General features: G+C 37.6%; 1 protein-coding gene across 2 annotated transcripts in view; it reads right to left on the bottom strand.

Moving 5' to 3' along the window:
- Window positions 1-2,683: 2,683 nt before the first annotated feature.
- TGFBR1 (transforming growth factor beta receptor 1) overlaps window positions 2,684-15,483 on the bottom strand; it is a 58,801-nt gene continuing 46,001 nt past the window's right edge. For both annotated transcript variants that reach the window (XM_072842081.1, XM_072842082.1), the window contains exons 7-9: window positions 14,192-14,316; window positions 12,577-12,707; window positions 2,684-7,214 (exon numbers count right to left, since the gene is read on the bottom strand). In XM_072842081.1, the coding sequence (XP_072698182.1) occupies window positions 7,089-7,214; window positions 12,577-12,707; window positions 14,192-14,316 (382 nt within the window). In that variant the 3' untranslated portion in view covers window positions 2,684-7,088. The remainder of the gene's footprint in view (window positions 7,215-12,576; window positions 12,708-14,191; window positions 14,317-15,483) is intronic.

Raw genomic sequence — 15,483 nt, 5'->3', positions numbered from 1 at the left:
GCCTCCCCTAACAGGAACCCGAGAGAAGGGCACCTATACGTCATCCTTGGTATTCTATCTGTACTAACTGCTCTAGCCTGTTCAGAACCAGGTAGGTCTGCTACACATTGAGAACATCTAGAATGTTCAGCTTTCTAGGTTTTGGGGGGGTTTTGTCGTTTTTATGAGGAGAGATTTTCAACGTCCTCTCTGTCCTTGAGGCGGAGGTGAGCACCAATGCTGGCTCTGGGGCTTGGTCAGCTGCCACTGGCCTCCCAAGTGACAAGGCTTTGAATTCCCAAATCAGAACTTGCAGGAACAAGCCAGGAGAGAAAGCAGCTCACCGAGTGGAAGGCCAGGGAAAGAGAGAAGGCTACTCCTGAGCCCCTTACACAGTATCTGCCCTCTCTGGCCTCACTCCTAAAAATTCACACCCAGGGGTGCCTGGGTGGCTCAGTTGGTTGAGCATCTGTCTTCAGCTCTGGTCAGGATCCCAGGGTCCTGGGATTGAGCCCTACATCGGGCTCCCTGCTCCCTGGGGAGCCTGCTGGCTCCCCCTGCTTGTGCTCTCTCTCTGGCAAATAAATCTTTAAAAAAAAAAAAAATCCACACCCAGATCACCTTCAGCCATTCCCTAAAGGAAGGACTGCCAGGCTCCCCTCAGTCCTCTGTACCCTTCTTAGGACACTTTCAGTTGGCCACCATCTGTCCTAGTTGTAAAAATCAGGTGATCATACATATGAAAGCACTTGGAAAAACTCAAACACTAGGTCATGACAAGTGCAGTCATCTCTCCACATCTGGAATTAAATCTCAAAAATAAGTACATTCAATCCATCTTTCACTGAGTGCCCACATCTATTTCAGCTTAGGAATTCAATGACGACCTAACTCCTCTTGTGGGTATCAGGGGTGCCAAGCAGTTGGTTTTTTTCTTTTTAAAGATTTTATTTATTTGACAGAGAGAGCACAAGCAGGGGGAGCAGCAGGCAGAGGGAGAAGCAGAACCCCTGCCGAGCAGGAAGCCTGGTGTGGGACTCGACCCCAGGACCCCAGGATCATGACCTGAGCCGAAGGTAGACGCTTAACCAACTGAGCCAACCAGGTGCCCCGCCAAACAGCAATTCTAATGTTATTTTATAGTTGATGTCCATAACCTTTCCCATGTAGTTTTTCCTTTCAAAATGTCTAACTTTGGGGCGCCTAGGTGGCTCAGTTTGAGCATCTGACTCTTGGTTTCAGCTCAGGTGGTGATTGTGCAGGCTAGTGGATGGAGCCCCCAAGACAGGCTCCACGTTCAGGTTCCACAGGGAGTCTGCTTAAAGATTCTCTCCCTCTGCCCCTCCCCTCACCTGCACGCACACACTCTCTAAATAAACTTTTTTTAAAAACTTAAATGTCTAACATTACCAAATAGTTTATCAATCACACCTCCCTTTAAACAAAGAACCAGACCTCCCTGTACACCATCTATATTACATTAAGATCCCAAGTGTTTTAGTGCTGCCTACCACAGTAGGTGCACATTTTATAATTGGTCTACATCAATACTACCCTTTACTTCTGATTTTTCTCACCCCCCTCAATGGATTCTTCCCCCTTTGAAATACTTAAGTTGCCAATCCCTTTATAATTCGATTTTTTCTAATAGAAAATAGTTATCTTAAGTTTCTTACCTTTTCCATTTCACTTTAGCTCTCATACAGAATCCTTTATTTCTGTAATGGTTTAATATTATTTGTTTTTTCCCCAATTCTTAAAAATTATGCATGGCTGAACCATGCATGACTGAGCCTTGGTTTTCATAAGATAAAGTTTTTCTACTCATCTTTCAGAGTAGTCCCATTGTTTTGTAAATCCTCAACTGTAAAATTAAAAAAAAAATGTAGAGTTGCAAGATATGTCCACGAGACCACATATACAAAAACTTTTTCTAAATTAGAAGAGACCAGTATAAAGCTGGTTCTGCTGTTTCTCTGAATCTGTTTTAAAAATAATTTCACTTTTTTCCACCTTTCAACAAAAGTTTTACATCCTAGTGATGTGTCTTCTTTATTTTGGAGAAAGAAAAAAAATCCCTAAATCCAGTCTTTGAATTGAAGTGATAACCTTTTTTTTTTTTTTTTTGAAGTGATAATCTTTAATGCAAGAACAAGCCAATCCACAAAACCTCTCCCAACTGTTAGTCAAGAGTTTGGGGCCACATCTCTTCATCCGCTATCTGCCCAGCTCTCTCATGAGCCAAGTTCCCACTCTCAGCATACTAACTGTTCAAATTTACTTAAGAAAAAAAAAAAAAAAAAGCCTATTTTTACAAATTGTGCCAATTCTCAGAAATCCTAACATTAGGAAAGAAGATGAAAACACCCTAAATTTCCTTTGAAAAGAACTGCAAAACTTTGAGAATTAAAATAATAACATCACTTTAACACAACCCTAGCAAATTTGTGAGTGAAAATAGTTCACCAGTAGGCAGGTCCTACCCCATCCACTGACAGATTAGCAACCCCTGTGCACATGGGAAGAAGCCACCACACCCATGGAGGCGCTCTGGGACAGGTGGGCACTTCTTAACCCACCTTAGGTGTAACTTGTACTGGGGAATAATCCAAAAATAATCAAATGTCTATCTACAGCAACTACATTTCATAACAGCATGGCTCAATCCAATATACACACTTTATTTTAAATTATTCCACTAGCATTTGGGAAAAAAAGTCATTTATTTGCATTGCTTCCATTTTTCTACTGTAGTGTTAGGACTTGACATAAGCATTGTTCTTCTACTTCCTATTTACAACTCATTCAGAATATTACTACAAATACAATATACAACTTTTAAAAACTTATGGGGAACTGCAGTTTTTTGTTTCTTTCCTCTTTACAGGTTTCTCAAAGGCATTCAACTAAAATGAAAATTTATATGGACATTTTCTGTACACATCTGAAAGGGCAGAGATCACACTGATAAAGCCAAAAGAATTTTGCACAAATACAATAAAATACAGAAAACAAAGTGTAGAAGATGTTATTTGGGGTACAAATATAAACAATACAGTACCATTTGAGTAATTTAGCAACATAACACTCATACTTTATAGAAATAAAACTGCAAACCTGGAGGATGCTCTGACAAATATTAAACATTATATACACAATGAGGTAAATGTACCTTGGTCTCTTGAGAGGTAATTTAAGTTTAAAGCGATTGACATTTTGAAGCATCTCCTTGACATATAAAGAAATATCAAACACCCCATCCATTGGCACAATGTGAAAAAGGGATAGTAAAACACGGTTCATGATACTCAATTCACAAATCTTTTTAAAAAATAAAAACAAATTCACTTAAGTTCTTTTTTTCAGCCTTAAGAAACAGGTTGAATGTTATTAACCACATTCTTAAAAGTTTACAATCACAAATAAGATTGCATAATGGTGTTGAAAAGTTTAAATGTACTGACAATCCTCAGAATGTCTTAGAATTCCAGCATTCCTAGAGAGAGGGCCCATGGGTAGTCCAGCATTCCAAAACAGAGACACAAGAAGCTACAGAATATGTGTCCAGATCTATTCTTTAGGATCTCACAAATATCTGAACTGGCATTTCCTGCCAAGCTGTAATGCTTATTTGGAATCTCCATCATTTGGAGCCAGAACACTGCCACAGTCAAGAAACAAAAAGAAACCATTGATTTACAATCATTCTTTCAGTGCAAGGATAAAAATAAACTCTGAATATGACATGTCTAATGGGATACTGATTTTGTTCTGCATTTTACTTAGCACAATGCCATCTTGTTTTATAAAATATTCTATATGGGACAGTTCTCAGATGTAGAAGGGGAACTAAAGGTAGCTCATGCATGAGTTGCAAAATGGCCAAGTGACCACTTACATTTTTTAACAAGAACTGAAATTTTGAATTCTTGATGTTATTAACCATGGCACTGTGCACAGACTCAAGGCACTTCTTGAGCACTATCACTACAGCAGAATTACAGGCTCAGCTCTTCAGACCTTACCCTGTCCTATAGAGGATATGATTTGCCACTGCTTCTGGCACAACTCCTATTGCCATAACTGCTACCTTGTTGCCTTCCCATTCCTTGGCTATAGCTAAAGTCACAACAAGGCAGCCAGCAGGGCGACGGTCCACCCAATCTCCAAACCTGGAGATCCCTCCCAGCAACATCCAGTGACTCAAGGGAATGGAAGCATGTCCCACACTTCCATCAATCATTTTACTCTAGATTTCAAAAGCAGCTATTCAGTCAAAAGGCTGCTGAGGGGAAATGGGTGGGGAATGGTAAGGGCAAGACACTGGTCTCTGAGTCAGGGACCAGCAGGAAGGCAAGTTGAGAGAAACTGAAACTAAAGTTAGGAAGGACCAGGGATACCTGTGCCTCACTGGGTCATCCCTCCCTTCATCCCCATTCCTCCAGGGTACTGGTGAAATGAATGTGGACAGGTAACTGGCCTAAAGGTATGTGTTAAACCAAGTTTAATTTTGGAAGGTGAGCATCTGAAGATAGGCAGTATAAACAAAGGCTTGTGTTTCTAAATGACAAAATTAATACTCTAGTTAGACACATCTGCAGTTATGGCCATAGTAATCATGATCTATTTCATTTTTAAGTGACTTTCATTTTCAATATTAACTAATTGGGGCTTATCAACCTGTCATTAGCCAAAAAGGAATTTGCTGCAGTAATATATAAACCCAATTTAGAACTAAACTCCAACTTTAAGAAAAATTCCCTGACTCACCAAAAGTACATTTTATCCACTTAGGCAAGAATAGTATAATTCCAACTCAAACCTTGACTTAATGAAGAATATATCTTAAGTTGATTACCTTATACGAAGGTGAGAAATCATGTATCACAATTTTAAATCAGGTGAGAACTTTTGGTATGTTCTTAAAATTATGTAAAAATAGTTTTAGCATTGGTCCCCTGGATTTCATAAAGCAGATCTGGTAGGCTTAGAAATGGCCAAAGGGGGAAAAAAAAGTACCTAATCATTGAGCTAGAGATTATTAAACAGGAAATATAAGACAATTATAAAACCAAATCCCTCAAACTCATTCACTTGCTTTGACAAAATCATGGTAACTACAGAAAAAAACACAAATTTGGAGTCAAAATATTAACCTCTAAGCACATTTTCCCCATGATGTTTTTAAACACATGAAATTGACACTAAATTCCTATCCATATGCCATTCATTCTAAAATTACTTTGGCTTTAAGACCAAATAGTCTTTCAAATTTATTCTATGTATAAGAGATAAGACATGATCAGAATGCAGCTTAGTCAGCATAAATGGCCACTATCTCTTACTGACCAAATACTATAAAGGTTATTCTGACCCTTTCATCTGGAAATTGATAGCACTATAAAGTCAATGTCTTGCCTCATTGCTATGATAGTTTTTTCTCCCATCAGAATAAGATCACAGTGATAAAGAGAACTCTGAAAACTGTCTAAAAGTCTAAAAGACTTTTAGCACTGGAAGTAAAAACCAGGTATCATAAGCTAGTTTCAATTTAGTGTGAAGACCATGACGAATTTGCTTTAAACACTGAATTTGACTCAAAACATCTGTAAATGGAGAACCTATATTCAGAATGTTCTTTAGCTACCACTCTCCCAAATATCAAGGGTGTACTAAACTTATTACCTAACCATATAAAGTAAGCAGTTGCAGTATCTGCACACAGAAGGAAAGACTGAATTAGAAGCTGCCTTCCTCAAAGTGGAGTGAGACCTCAGAACCACACTAACTCTAACTTTAGTTACAAAGACAGAAAGTCCACCGAACACTGACTCCTATGCAACAAATGTGACTCTCTTGCACACCTGTTATCTACTCAAATGATTAACTACCTTTACCTTCCTAGAAAAAGGCCTATTATTTAACATTAACCATACCTTAATTTTAAATGTAATTAATTTCTTAAAAAAATAACACTGTCTTTGATCAGATAAAGAAAAAAATGGCTTACAGAATGCCACACAACTTTTCACAAGCAGCTAGACAAATTTTCCCTTTTAGAAAAATTAGTCTGTATGCCACAAGTTTTAAATTATTAAAGTACTATAAGCATCTAGAGTGCCACTTGACTTTTTTAAGGTATACTTGGACGACACAATTTAAATGTAAAAAAAAACTTGATGTGAGAATATTCAAAAATGACCATGATAACATTTACCAATTAATGCCACTTCATTTCTTTAGTGGTTTAAGCACATTTTGGTAGGAGAAAGGCATTTTCAAATAGAATACCAAATGACATACTACAAAAAAATCTTCCAAAAAACAAAACAGAAAAAGTCTGGGTTACCCAGATAAATAAACTTTTGGAATTAAAATACTATAGCTTTTAAGACACACAGACTTTAAGCAATTCTACTCATTTCCATTAGAAAGACACAGAAGCGGCACTTACTGGTATAGTACAATCCCATTTTGAAGGCATGTAATGTTCTGAATATGTGAAAGAACAGTAACAGTATACAAAATACAATTGCATAAATTATGTTCCTCACTTCTATATGAGGTCATTTTTAGACTCAAGATAAGAGTTTTATAAGTGTTAGTTTTAAGATCCTGAAAATTATAGAACAGTACATTCAAAGTCTGAATCAAGGAAACTCTTTAGTGGTTCAGAATCCTCTGAGAATGTACTAACCAGGAATAAATCACTTTCTTTAAAAATAAGAAATGTTTCGTATAACTCAACAATCCAGCTCCTTTACCCTTAAAGATGATTTCAGCACAGCAGAGTTAACCTAAAGTTAAGACCAGCAATCATCTTTTTTTTAAAAAAACCCAAGTTTTGTGTTAATAAAAAATAAAGGTAGACTACACAACATCTTTTAACTGTCCTGGGAAAGAAGTGTTCATAGTGCACAGAAAGGACCCACACAGCTGTTTCCTGGGTCCAAAGAAATCCTGGGGAGTTTCTCATTGACCTATTACACTGTTGCAAAAGGAAGCAATATCCTTCTATTCCCTCTCACTGAGGTAGAACAATTGACCTCCCAAATTAAAACCCAGGAGCAGATCTGAAGGAAAAGTAGAGTTCAGGCAAAGCTGCAGAACTACATTTTGATGCCTTCCTGTTGACTGAGTTGTGACAATGTTTTCTTAATCCGCAAAGCTGTAAGCCTCGCTGCTCCATTGGCATACCAACATTCTCTCATAATTTTAGCCATTACTCTCAAGGCCTGCAAGAAAATAGAAGAAAAATAATTAATGAGTGCACCGCTATCTATTCATCTGGTAAGATCTGAACTCTGTACAATTTCTAAGTGACATATGTTCAAATTTTTTTTTTTATTTTGCTGTTTCTGCATTATTTGTTATAGCAAATGAAGAGAAATGATTTCAATTCCCATCAGTAGGTACTGGTGTCAGCACCTGGAAAGCAGATGGATGAAGGCCGACTTACTTAGCAGAACTAAAAAAGCTGAATCCCAAACCAAGGCTGTATAAGGCAAAAAAGGAACTTAATTCACACAGAAACTCCCCCTAGAACCAAGGAATTAACTGCACTGAGTTAATTGAGAATTAACCAAGGAATTAACTGTACTGAGAACTTCCTCTGAGGGAAAGTTCAAACTGAAAAATAGGAGGATCACCCAAAAGTGCTGGAACCCCAGATACCTCCTCATCCCCAAGCTTTACTGAGCTGAGTGATTGCCCCAACCCCACCCTAGCAAAAGACTAGAAGTTTGTATCTGAGGGGTAAAACAGACTTCTGACTTGGAAAAGATGGGGGCAAAATTCCATACTGACAACTCACTAAATGATAAAATCATAGGTTTTCTCCCAAAACACAGGCAGCAACTTGTAGATACTCCTCCAGGCAAGAGACTAAAAGAGTCTTCTCTGGGAAATGTGAGCCCAAGAGGAAAGACCTGAAGATACTGACATTGGGGCTCCCCAAGGAAGCAACCCAGTTAGGTCACCCTGAAGGTCATAATGGATAAGCTCCATTCGTGTGCACAAAGCTTCCATCAGCTTCCAGTGTGTCCTGTCTTTAAACACGAAGAAAACTGGAGTTTGAGCAGACATCAGAGAAAGCGGTATGAATACAGAAGCTGATACAAACAGAACAAAGCTCCTTGGACAAAACAGTTGTACAGAAAAGAAAATATCAACAACTTATTATTAATATCCTCAAAGAGATAGAAGAAAATACTCAGGTTCATCACTGACAATTTTTTTTTGCCTTTTGTTTGACTTTGGAAAAACCTGACAAAAGAATTGGAAAATAAACCTGAGGAAAAAAGATACAAGTTGATAAACCTCACAGAAAGTGTAGGGAAAAACCAGGGATGGATAAGATGGAAAAGAGAAGAAAATGAGAAGGCCTCTTCAAGAGGTCTAACGTTCAAAACTGTAGTGTAAGAAAGAGAACAGAAGAAAACAGAAGAGAACAAGTCAAAGAAATACTTCAGGGACATTTCCTAAAAATGAACATTCATTTCCAGATAAAAAGGACCAAATGCCCATCACATACACTCATTCCACAAAATAACAAATTTATAGAGAGCATACCATCTACCATCCTAGGTACTGGGGATACAACAGAGGACAAACAAAATCCCAACCCTCATAAAGCTCACATTCTAGGGAGCCAAAGCATATCATTAACAAACAAAATATGTGGACTGTCAGTGGTAATTGCTAAGGAAAACATCATTTAGGTAAGGAGCTAAAAATATGCATGGGGAAGAAGGTGATATTTTAAATGTCCACTAACAAGGTAACATCTGAGCAGAGACTTAAAAAAGGGGGAGAGTGAATACACCAAGAAACATGAAGTCATGGGATCCAGGAAGGAAGGTTCACTATCACAGAGACAAAGGGAACCCAGGACAAACAGTGAGGGCTATCCCAAGACGAAAGCTGCACAGCTGGCCTAGAGAGCCACAAGTCCAGACTAGAAAAGATAGGAAGGTTCAAGAAAATACTTCTTCAGTCATTTTATCAGTTTCATGTTCTTAATGTGTTTCAACTTTTGAGAGGAGATTTATAAAACTCCAGAAAAGTATAAGACTGAATTACTGAAAAGTGAAATAGAAAACTAACCAAATGGAGAAAAAACAAAAATGACACCAGTGGCATTAATTCAGCATGATATGACAGTAACTACAAATTCCGTGTGTCCTCTTAATGTTTTCTGCTAACTTTTCCTCATGCTTAAAAAGCCATCTGTTTCATAACGTGCTCTATTTATTTAATGAGTGCATTAATACTTCAAGTTTGCACTTTGCAATATCAAGATCAAATCTGTAAAAGACAAAATCCAGCCCAATTTCATTTGTTAAACATGTAAATTTTCTGAGCACATTGAGATGTATTTTATCTGGGCCTGGACACTTGACTTTGTTGGAGGTAGCCAAGGAGCACTCTTGATGTCCTGACTATTAAGTCCCATGTTCTTTTGAGATGTAAAACCAACTACTTAGGTCGCCATCTTTTTATTCCTTTTAAGTTATAAAATTTCACATCTGGAGGAAAATGCTCGTTCTTGCCAATATTATAATAGTGACAACTAGCAATTAAGTATAGATTAAATAAGATCTGTCTTATGAATTCTTTAAATTTCCAAGTACAAAAGCATTTCTAAAATTTTTGTAAGACCTGGAATTGAGAATCTCAGACACTGCTGGAAAGCATTTTACCCACATTCCTGGTCACACAGGCAACTGGATGAATAAGATGTTAAATCATCAGACCCATCCTCCCAATCACCTTATCTAGCTTCCTCCTTTTAAAAGGCATGTTAGGATCTGGAGAACTGAAATGATTTGCCCAAAGTCAGACTCAGAAATGGTGGCCAGGTTGGTCTAAAATACAGGCTTCTTAATTTCCATCCAGCACCCATTCTACTGTTCTGGGCTGCCCTGATCAAAAGGATGCATTTGTTTATTTATTTATTTTTGTAATATTTTATTCATTTATTCATGAGAGACAGAGAAAGAGGCAGGAGCAGAGACACAGTCAGAGGGGGGAAGCAGGCCCCTTGCAGGGAGCCCGATGTGGGACTCGATCCCGGGACTCCAGGATCACGCCTTGGGCCAAAGGCGGGCGCTAAACTGCTGAGCCACACAGGCGTCCCGATGCATTCGTTTAAAATGCAGGTGACTTCTCTTTCCAAAAGACATGATACTACATATGAAAGCCCCAAAGACTCTACCAAAAAAACTACTGGAACTGATAAATGAATTCAGTAAAGTGGCAGGATACAAAATCAATGTAGAGAAATCTGTTGCATTTCTATACACTAATAATGAAGCAGCAAAAGTGAAATTAAGGAAACAAACCCATTTACAATTATGCCAAGTACAATGAAATATCTAGAAATAGACATAACCAAAGAGGTAAAAGACCTGTACTCTGGAAACTATAAAACACTGATGAAAGAAGCTCAAGACGATACAAAGAAATGGAAAAACATTCTATGCTCATGGGTTGGAAGAACTAATATTTTTTAAATGTCTAGAACTACCCAAAGCAATCTATATAATTAATGCAATCCCTATCAAAATACCAACAGCATTTTCAGAGAACTAAGACAATCCTGAAATTTGTATGGAACCACAAAAGACCTCAGAGTCAAAGCAGTCTTGGTAAAAAACAAAACAAAACTGAAGGTATCACAACTCTGGACTTCAAGTTATATTATAAAGTGGTAGTAATTAAACAGTATGATACTGGCATAAAAACAGACACACAGATCAATAGAATAGAACAGAAAACATAAATGAACCCACGATCATATGGTCAATTAATCTTTGGCAAAGGAGGAATGAATATACAATGGGAAAAAGTCTCTTCAACAAACGGTGTTGCAAAAACTGGACAGTTAACAAGCAGAAGAATGAAACTGGATCGTTTCCTAACACCACACACAAAAATAAACTCAAAATGGAATAAAGACCTAAATGTGAGACCTAAAACTATAAAAATCCTTGAAGAGAGCACAGGCAGTAATTTCTCTGACACTGGCTATAGCAACATTTTTCTAGATAGGTATCCTGAGGCAAAGGAAACAAAAGCAAAAATAAACTGAGACTACAGCAAAATAAAGAGCTTCTGCACAGCAAAGGAAATGATCAGTAAAAACTAAAAGCAACCTACTGAATGGGAGAAGATTTTTTTAAATTATTTTTTTAAATTAATTAATTTATTTGAGAGAGAGAGAGAGAGAGACAGTGAGGGAAGGGCAGAGGGAGAGTCTTAAGCAGACTGCGCTGAGTGCAGAGCTCAACATGGGGCTCAATCTCAAAACCCTGAGATAATGACCTGGCCAAAACCAAGAGTCTGATGCTTAACTGAACTGTGCTACCCCAGTGACTAGAGAAGATATTTTTAAATGATGTATCTGATATAAAGAACTGATACAATTCAATACCAAAAAAACAAAGAATCCAATTAAAAAATGGGCAGAAGACATATTTCTTCAAAGAAGACATTCAGATGGCCAACAAACACATAAAAAGATGCTTACCATCACTCATCATCAGGGAAATGCAAATCAAAACTACAATGAGATATCACCTCACACCTGTCAGAATGGCTAAAATCAAAAACACAAGAAACAACAAGTGTTGGCAAGCATGTGGAAAAAAAAGAACCCTCTTGCACTGTTCCTGGGAATGCAAATTGGTGAAGCCATTGTGGAAAATATTATGGAGATTCCTTCAAAAAATTAAGAGAAATATCCTATGATCCAGGAATCGCACTACTGGGTATTTACACCCCAAATACAAAAATACTGAAAGGCAAACATGTATCCCTATGTTCACTGCAGCATTATTTTACAATAGCCAAACTAAGGAAGCAACCCGTGTTCATCAACAGATGACTGGATAAAGAAGGTGTGGTATATATAGAATATTACTCAGTCATAAGAATGAAATTTTGCCATCGGCAAAAACATGTATGGAGCTAGAAAGTATAATGCTAAATGAAATAAGTTAGTCAGAGAAAGACAAACACCATGTGATCTCACTCATATGTAGAATTTAGGAAACAAAAAAACAAGCAAAGTAAAAAGCAAACAAACGCATGCATATGCGAGAGAGAAAGGAACCAAGAAATAGACTCTCAACTACAGAGAACAAACTGGTGGTTACCAAAGGGGAGATGGGTGGGGGGATGGGTTAAATAGGTGATAGGGATTAGGGAGTGCACTTAAAAAAAAAAAAGAAAAGAAAAAAGATGGTGAATTTAAACCCGTCTATACTGATAAGTGCATTAAACGTAAATGGACTGAATGCTCCATGTAAAAAACAGATAAAATGAAAATGCAGGTGCCTTGGTTTACTGGTAGATTTAAATACTATTCTGACACACTGATGGTCACTGCAAATGCTCCATGGCCCTTTTGATGTACTTGAGATTGAACAGGAAAACCAAATTATGTTTTTCACTCACTGATTTAACTGCCATGAAAAAAAAAGAAAAAGAAAAAAAATTCTTGTGTCTATTTTCCTTAAAAAAAAAAAAAACAAATTTCCACATACAAGCAGAAGCAGTTCAGAAAATTGTGTAGTATCCAAAATCAATACTCACTTCACAACTCTGCCATCTGTTTGGAATATTTGGCCTTAACTTCTGTTCACAAACAACTTTTCTCATTTCTTCAACTGATGGATCAGAAGGTACAAGATCATAATAAGGCAGCTGGTAATCTTCATGAATTCCTATATTGGTTAAAAGAAATTGTTTTTGAAGAATTTACTCAGCTAATGCCAGATCATTCTTTGTCCAGGAATAGCTGAGAGTCCTAGTTCAGGGTTCCATTAATAAATTAGCGAAGTGGAACAGGGCTTCTAGCTTGCTCTATCTCATCCACATCTGCATCAACAAGCATCAACAACCCATCTCTCTGAGTTGGTACTGGGCCCACACCCTGAAACTACATATCACTAGGGGATCAGCAAAGGCTATTTTAATGACGGTTAACTATGAGCTATGATGACTTGATTAACATTTTCACCTCATGTGCAAGAAATGATAGTTTTTAACCTGTGAGTGCTCACCCTCTCACTTGGTACAGGGGATATACACTCTACCATGGAGATGTAAATCCTACAAGCAAATCTGGGGTGCAAGTCCTTTACCTCTACTTGGATCTGTCCTCTTTGCTATATAATACAGAGACATGCTCTCCCTCTTATTGCCACATAAACCCAAGTCTCAACCAAGCCTGGGCCCCTAAGTATAAGAAACTATTCCGCAAGTAAATATTAAAAGTGCTCAATCTAAAACTAAATTTCAGCTAAAATAAACTTGTTTAAAAACTAGTGTAATGGTAATGTAACTGTATTCTGTATATGTAACTTCCAGCTAAGAAGTTGGAGAAAATAACACACTCTCAGGGGGGAAAATGAGTTTGACCCAGGTACATGCTGTAGAAACAGCTTCCTGGGTGGCCTCTCAAGCAGTCATCCATTATAAATAACTATATTCCAAGATAACAAGGGCTTGGTTTCTCATGTTTCCCAAGATTCAAATGGAAATAGAAAAAGAATACACTAGAATAAGCATGTCATATCATGTCATTTCCCCCCACTGCAAATTTTATCTCCATTATTTTCTTTGGCACTCTCAGTGATCACCTGGTGAATATAATTTCTGACTACTAATGTGTATAATTTCATTCAATGAAAAAAACCAAACAAACAAACAAACAAAAACACGACAGGGGTGCCTGGGTGGCTCAGTCAGTTAAGCATCTGCCTTCGGCTCCAGTCATGATCCCAGGGTCCTGGCATTGAACCCTGCATTGGGCTCCCTGATCAGTGAGGAGTCTTCTCCTTCTCCCACTCATCCTGCTTGTGATTGCTCTCTACCACCATCTCTCAGTGTCAAATAAATAAATAAAAATCGTAAAGGGAATCCCTGGGTGGTTCAGTGGCTTAGTGCCTGCCTTTGGCCCAGAGCGTGATCCTGGAGTCCCAGGATGGAGTCCCATGTCGGGCTTCTGCGTGGAGCCTGCTTCTCCCTCTGCCTGTGTCTCTGCCTCTGTGTGTGTGTGTGTGTGTGTGTGTGTGTGTGTGTGTCTCTCATGAATAAAAAAATAAAATCTTAAAAAAAAAAATCTTAAAGAAAAAAAAAAAAAGCGGCTATCCTGGACCACCTTTTCTGTTCATGACAAACTGTTGGGAGAGGGGGAGAAATTTACCACCAATGGAACATCGTCGAGCTATTTCCCAGAATACTAAGCCCATTGCATAGATGTCGGCACGTTTGAAGGATTCAAAGTGTTTCATATTTATGGAATCATCTAGAACTTCGGGGGCCATATACCTAAAAAAGAAGTCAGCAATTTACTTTATGGAATAGTAGCCATACTACTTTTGAACTGTTTCACATATTTTCTTTTCCTACTGAGAATTTTTTTTATATATATTTTTTAAATTGGTATTAACTTTAAGACTTTTCTTCCCTTTTAGCATGGTTCTGCTTTTTAAAATGACTCATGCTTCTTATAGAAATTTTCTCAAAGTTCAAAAAGTACAAAGTGAAAAATCATTAATGCTTTGATGAACAACCTTTCAGGTATCTCTATTCATATATGGAGATACACACACACACACACACACACACACACACACAATATTATATAACTAAAATATTAGACTCAAGAAAAATATTAAATATCCACACTGCTTTGAAAATTAATGATGTCAACTAAATGCCATGAAAAGCTGAAACAGCAATTTCATGCTATCTTATCTGCCTTATGATCTTCATTTCCAATGAAAGACACCTATATAACAATCATGACTATTATAAATGTCTTAACATATACCACCCACTTTGTCAAATACTATGCAGGGATCATATATTTTAATCTAGAAGTCTTCTCACTAAAATAGGATGAAAAGGAAGGATGAGGACATAATCCAGGGAACAAAATAATAGATTAAAAAATGAATGCCAGTCCTCCTACTGATGCCTCATTGTAGGGTTTTGGAATTTTAAAAACCCTCCTGAAGTTACAGATCAGGATCCATGAAGAACTGTAGCAATCACTGTCTTGAATCCCCACATCAAGAGTTCTGAGAGTCCTCGTCAAATCCAGAAATCACAGATACAACTGAGATAGAATAAAGCTTGGCTCTATCCAAGGTGGAGGCAATAGTGTGAAGATACATTGTGGCAACATGCTGTGATATACACAGTAAGGCCTTTGGGGTCAGAAAGGCCTAAATTCAAATCTCAGCTCTTCAGGTGAGGCTGACCTTTTTATTTAACATCTATGGGGCTGTTTCCTCTTCTGTGAAATGAAGGCAATGACACCTACCTAGTTATGTTCTTTAGAAAACTCATAGATTCAACAAATATTTACTAAGGACTTACTATGCATTAGGTGCTATAATGGATGCTGGGAATACAAGCCTGATCTCAAGCAGCTTGCAATCCAATGGAATATAAAGACAAGTAAATGGAGAGTTATAATGTGCTCAGTGC

The sequence above is a fragment of the Canis lupus genome, chromosome 10, assembly GCF_048164855.1.
Source record: "Canis lupus baileyi chromosome 10, mCanLup2.hap1, whole genome shotgun sequence".
Lineage (NCBI taxonomy): Eukaryota > Metazoa > Chordata > Mammalia > Carnivora > Canidae > Canis > Canis lupus.
Note: the sequence above shows the minus strand (reverse complement) of the source record. Positions and strands in the feature narration are given on the sequence as shown.